Source organism: Mandrillus leucophaeus, unplaced genomic scaffold (genome assembly GCF_000951045.1).
Source record: "Mandrillus leucophaeus isolate KB7577 unplaced genomic scaffold, Mleu.le_1.0 Scaffold570, whole genome shotgun sequence".
Lineage (NCBI taxonomy): Eukaryota > Metazoa > Chordata > Mammalia > Primates > Cercopithecidae > Mandrillus > Mandrillus leucophaeus.
In genome coordinates this window covers 752,123-757,814 of record NW_012106142.1, presented here as the reverse complement: position 1 = coordinate 757,814, position 5,692 = coordinate 752,123, and the positions used below count along the sequence as shown (strand labels likewise).

General features: G+C 46.7%; 1 protein-coding gene across 1 annotated transcript in view; it reads left to right on the top strand.

Moving 5' to 3' along the window:
- The first annotated feature begins 1,335 nt into the window (after positions 1-1,335).
- SPINK2 (serine peptidase inhibitor, Kazal type 2 (acrosin-trypsin inhibitor)) overlaps positions 1,336-5,692 on the top strand; it is a 12,661-nt gene continuing 8,304 nt past the window's right edge. The window contains exon 1 of the mRNA XM_011998450.1: positions 1,336-1,610. Within this exon, the coding sequence (XP_011853840.1) occupies positions 1,406-1,610 (205 nt within the window). The 5' untranslated portion in view covers positions 1,336-1,405. The remainder of the gene's footprint in view (positions 1,611-5,692) is intronic.

Below are 5,692 nucleotides of genomic sequence, written 5' to 3'. Positions count from 1 at the left end.
ATAGGGTCCGTGAGGGGAACACCAGAAGGCAGGAGGAGGGAGAAGGGACTGGCTCCTGCCTGCTGGCTGTTTCTTTCAGCAGTGCCACAGCAATGACTCTTCATCACTCTGACAAAATCAGCTGGCTCCAGTCTCCAGCATTTTTTTTTTTTTTTGAGACAGAGTTTCACTCTGTTGCCCAGGCTGCAGTGCAGTGGTGTGCTTGGCTCACTACAACCTCCACCTCCCGGGTTCAAGAAATTCTCATGCCTCAGCCTCCTGAGTACATACAGGAGTATGGCAACATGCCCACTAATTTTTGTATTTTTAGTGGAGACTAGGTTTCACCATGTTGTCCAGGCTGGTCTCGAACTCCTGACCTCAAGTGATCCACCCACTTCAACCTCCCAAAGTGCTGGGATTACAGCACAAATCTGACCCCAGACTCAGGGGCAATGCTCAGAGTTGTGTGAGTAGGCATTTCGGCTTCAAAAGAAGGGCTGGGCAACATGGTGAGAATCCCTCTCTACAAAAAATGCAAAAATTAGCTGGGCATGGTGGCATATATCTGTGGTCCCAGCTACTTGGGAGAGAGGCTGAGGTGGGAGGATACCTGGAACCTGGGAGGTGGAGGTTGCAGTGAGCTGAGATTGTGCCACTGCACTCCAGCCTGGGCAAAAGAGCGAGACCCTGTCTGAAATTTAAATAATAATAATAATTTATTACGTATTTTCAAGTAGCTAAATGAAAGGATTTTGAATGTTCTCAACACAAAGTAATAATAAATGTTTGAGGTGATGAATATGCTAATTATCCTGTTTTGATCACTACACATTGTATATATCCAAATATCACTATGTACCCCCATAAGTATGTATAATCATTATGTGTCAACTAAAATAGTTCAAAAATATATTAAAAGAGGGAAAGGCGGGACGCTTCCTGAGAGCAAGGACCTCCTTTGTCGAGGTCAGGGCTGTGTCTTCAGCAACAAAACACTATCTGGGACTCAGTAGATGCTTAAGAAATAGGGATTGATTGACAGAGCTCCCAAGAGTTCCACGAGGGTTCCCTAGGGCTCTCAGGTTCTTGTATGTCGGAGGGAGAGGTCTTCCCCTTAGTCTCCTCGGCGGGAAGGAGAGGGTGTGGGGCAACAACCGCCCCTTCCTCTATCTCCCTCGCCCCCTCCTTCCCCATGGCCCCCTCCCCCGTCCTTCTACCTTTCTCCTTCCCAGCCCTTCCCGGTTCTCCCTCGACCCTTCACGGCTCCTCTTCCCGCCGCCCCTCTTGCCTTCGCCACCTACCCCTGCACTTCCTCCCACTCTCGCCCCGCCCCTTCTTCCTCCCTTCCCCCGCCCTCCCCGCGCCCCTTGCGAGTGGCGCTGGCCCCAGAGCGCAGGGGCCAGACGCCCGGCGCGGGAGGAGGATGGCGCTAGCGGTGCTGCGCTTGGCGCTGCTGCTCCTGGCAGTTACCTTCGCAGGTAGCGCTCGGAGTGGTCCTGGAGAGCGGGGACCTCTGGAGAAAAGCGGGAGAGGGAGTGACGCAGGCGGCGGCCCCTGCCCGGCTCTGGGCGACCTCGGCGACGGTACCCGGGCGGCCGTTACGGGCGGTTCCCCAGAGGACCTGCCAGGTGGAGGAGCGCGAATTGGGGGGTGTGGTTAGTTCTTGCTTGGATTTCACTCCCAGCTCCAAGGACGCCTGCTATCTAGAGCGCTTTCTCTGTTAAAGTAGATTTTCAGGTGCCCAAGATGAGGAGTTGGATTTTTATGTATGGTCCCACAGGATGAGATGCGCAGGAATGAGGAATTGTGGATGCTTACGAGAAAGGGGCTTTAGTCCACACCTCTCTTAAAATGGAGTTAAAATGCTCACATCTTGCATTAAATTTTATATTTGTTACCCCGAGCTGCAAAGGAAAAGAATATCATGAACTATTAATTAAGGGTTACTTCCTTGGCCAGCTGCGGTGGCTTGGGCCGATAGTCCCAGTTACTCCGGAGGCTGAGGCGGGAGGCTCGCTTGAGACCAGGAATTGAAGCTGCAGTGCGCTAACGCGACTTTTATTCCGTAGCTTCAAAGTCCTTTCTCAACCAAACCTAATGGAAACAGAACCAAATGTTATTTCTGTGTGCTTGTGGGGAGAGGTGCCATAAAAAACTGAATATCCTTTCTGGAGGAAATGGGCTGGGGACAGTTTAAAGAAGGTAGGATTTAGAGGGGGAAAATAGAAGATGTGACCTGGATAAATCCCAAACTGGATTTTAAAACATTCTTATGAAGCTGAATGTGGTGGCTTACGCTTTGAATTCCAGCACTTTGGGAGGCCTAGGCAGGAAGATCGCTTGAGCCCAGGAGGTCAAGACCAGCCTGGGCAACATAGCAAGATCTCATTAAAAAAAAAAAGTCCTCATGAACAATACCTTACCTTGATGCCATACTGTAAAATGTCTATGCTTTCTTCTTACAGGCCCTCTGTTCCGTCGATTTTCAAAATATAAAACGGTAAGTAGGAAACCACTTGTACTATTTCTACCAATACAGTGAAGCCCAAAACCATCTGGGAGGGAGGCTGGCTCTCAGGTCTGACCTGCCACTTTTGAAACCATTGAGGACTGCGTTTGAAACCAGGTTGTCACACAGCCCTTTTGATTCAGATAAAAGTGTAAATTTTAGTTGAAAACAGCCCAGTCTTTGTTTCTGTTAATATTTCCTTTAAAGTTTCAAAAGGTCCTTAGAAAAATAGTTATGCCTTGTACTAGATATTTTATGTACTTTATCAAATTAAATTGTGAGGACGTAAAAGGAGACCAACCAAATGAGAACAAGCAAAGGCTGTGTTTTTCAGGGCTTGTTATAGCAAGAGAGTCAGCCACTGTCACCTGCATTTGAATAGGGACTCGAGTCAAAGAGAGGAGTGCGAAAACTATAGTGGAAAAAAGAAATGGCTTCAGGTATGGCCTGATTGGAGGCTGTTGGCACAGGGAAGCTGCAGGTGAGCTAGCTAGAAGCAGGACATTCTATGATATGGGTTAGGGGTGCGTATTTGGTTTTCTCTGGTTGTCCTAAGTTGGAATCAAGGACAGAAATTATGGAAGCTGTCAGTTAGTAATCAAGTCTTAACCATTTTGCGGCTGGGCATGGTGGCTGACACCTGTAATCGCAGCACTTTGGGAGGCCGAGGTGGGCAGATCACGAGGTCAGGACATCAAGACCATCCTGGCTAACATGGTGAAACCCCGTCTGTACTAAAAATGCAAAAAATTAACCAGGCATCATGGCACGTGCCTGTAATCCCAGCTACTGGGGAGGCTGAGGCAGGAGAATCGCTTGAACCCAGGAGGCAAAAGTTGCAGTGAGCTGAGATCACACCACTGCACTCTAGCCTGGATGACAGAGTGAGACTCCATCTCAAAAAAAAAAAAAAAAAAAAGTCCTGGCCATTTTGGGCTGATTGTTAAAGGGGTTATTATTTGGCTTCCTGGGCTGTCACTAGAGATAGCAGTCTGATTTCCTTCAAGTCTGACTTATAGCCGGCTGACCCCCTGGCTTGGTTATTCTAAATAATGATTTGAGTTCCTGGGCAGGATGCTGCAGGTTGTGGGTCAGAGCTCTGCTTTATATAAGGTCTAGTCATTGTCTGTTTATTTGGTCTCTCAATTCTCACAATGATGTTGTAAGATAGACATTATCTGACATATGAGGATATTGACTTCAGTAGGTTAACTCTGAGCATTCAGCTCGGAGTAGACTTCTTCCAGGAAACCTTCCCACGCGATTCCCTTCCTCCAAAGTAGAGATGTAGATATATATGCACACACACTTTGTCTCTGCTTACCTATACTGCATCATCATCACCATCATAACAATAAATACTTAGATACCTACGTGCCATACCAGTGTTCTAAATGCTTCATATATAATAACTAATTTCATCTTTCACAGTACTGTGAGGTAGGGATCATTATTTCATTATTATCCCGTTGGTCAAGGTCACATGGAAGTGGTGGAGCTATGCTTCTCATCCAGGCAGTCTGACTCCAGATCCAGTGCTTTTCTCTACCCCGTCACAGCATTAGATTGTAATTGCCTGTTTGCCTATGTCCTCTAGGAAACTATGCCTGTTGTCAGGTATAGTGTCTTATTTACTATTTGGTGCTCAGTCTTCAGCATCTCATGGATGCCCAATAACACTTTTAGTCAGTGATTCGGTTTGCTTGGGTTTGGTTTTCTTTTAGAAAATGGGAGTTATGGTACCTTCGTTTCAAGGCTGGGATTAGGGTAAAGTGAGTGAATTCCTACATGTAGAATTTAAGAAGGCATTCACACTCAGGAGGCAATGCAAGTGCTGCAGGACCTGCTGTCTTTATTTATTTATTTTTTTTGAGACAGAATCTTGATTTGTCATCCAGGCTGCAGTGCAGTGGTGAGATCTCTGCTCACTGCAACCTCTGCCTCCTGGGTTCAAGTGATTCTCCTGCATCAGTCTACCAAGTAGCTGAGACTACAGGCATATGCCACCCCGTCTGGCTAATTTTTTTGTATTTTTAGTAGAGACGGGGTTTCACCATGTTGGCCAGATTGGTCTCGAACTCCTGACCTCACAGGATCCACCCACCTTGGCCTTCCAAAGTGTTGGGATTACAGGCATGAGCCACCGCTCCCGGCCTGGACCTGCTGTCTTTTGACAGGGTTGTTAAAAGGATGACTCACACAAGAGATCTTTGGTTTGGCTGGTTTTTGTGCAGTGGTGTTTACAACTAATTGATCACAACCACAGATTTCTCTGTTCCTTTTTCATTCCACTGCTTCACTTGACCAGTCTTAAGAAAAAAGAGAGAGAGAGAGAGAGATTGATCTTTGGTTTTTCTTCCTTGTTTCCATTGCCACTGCTCTAATTTAGGGCCCCCATTATCTCTCATCTAGATTAGCATAGTGGCTTTTCAATGGGTTTTCCCCAGCCTTTTGGTATCTTCACTTTCCAGTTCCTGCTACACACTGCTGCTCCAATTAGTCTCTAAAATCTTGACTGAATGTAGCATCTCTCTGTGCAAAATCTTCAAGGACTTCTCATTGCCCACAGAGAAAGTCTAACCTCATCAACGCAGCCTACTTTTCTACCTGTACCTTCTGGTGTTTTCTCATAGTATATCCTCCTCTACTGTTAGTGCTATACTTTTTTTTTTTTTTTTTGAGATGGAGTTTCATTCTTGTTGCCAGGGTGGAGTGCAGTAGCACAATTTTGGCTCACTGTAACCTCCACCTCCTGAGTTCAAGCAATTCTCGTGTCTTAGCCTCCCAAGCAGCCGGGATTACAGGCGTGCAACACCATGCCTGGCTAATTTCTGTATCTTTAGTAGAGATTGGGTTTCACCATGTTGACTAGGCTGGTCTCAAACTCCTGACCTCAGGTCATCCTCCTCCCAAAGTGCTGGGATTACAGGCGTGAGCCACCGTGCCCAGCCTGATTACTGTAGTTTTATAGTAAGTTTCAAAATGAGAAAGTGTGAATCCTCCAACCTTTTTTTCTTATTCAAGAATGTTTTGGCTACTTGGAGTCCCTTATATTTCTATCTGAATTTTAAGATCAATTAGTCAGTTTCTGCTGCAAAAAAAGACAGCTAAGGCCGGGCGCGGTGGCTCAAGCCTGTAATCCCAGCACTTTGGGAGGCCGAGATGGGTGGATCATGAGGTCAGGAGATCGAGACCATCCTG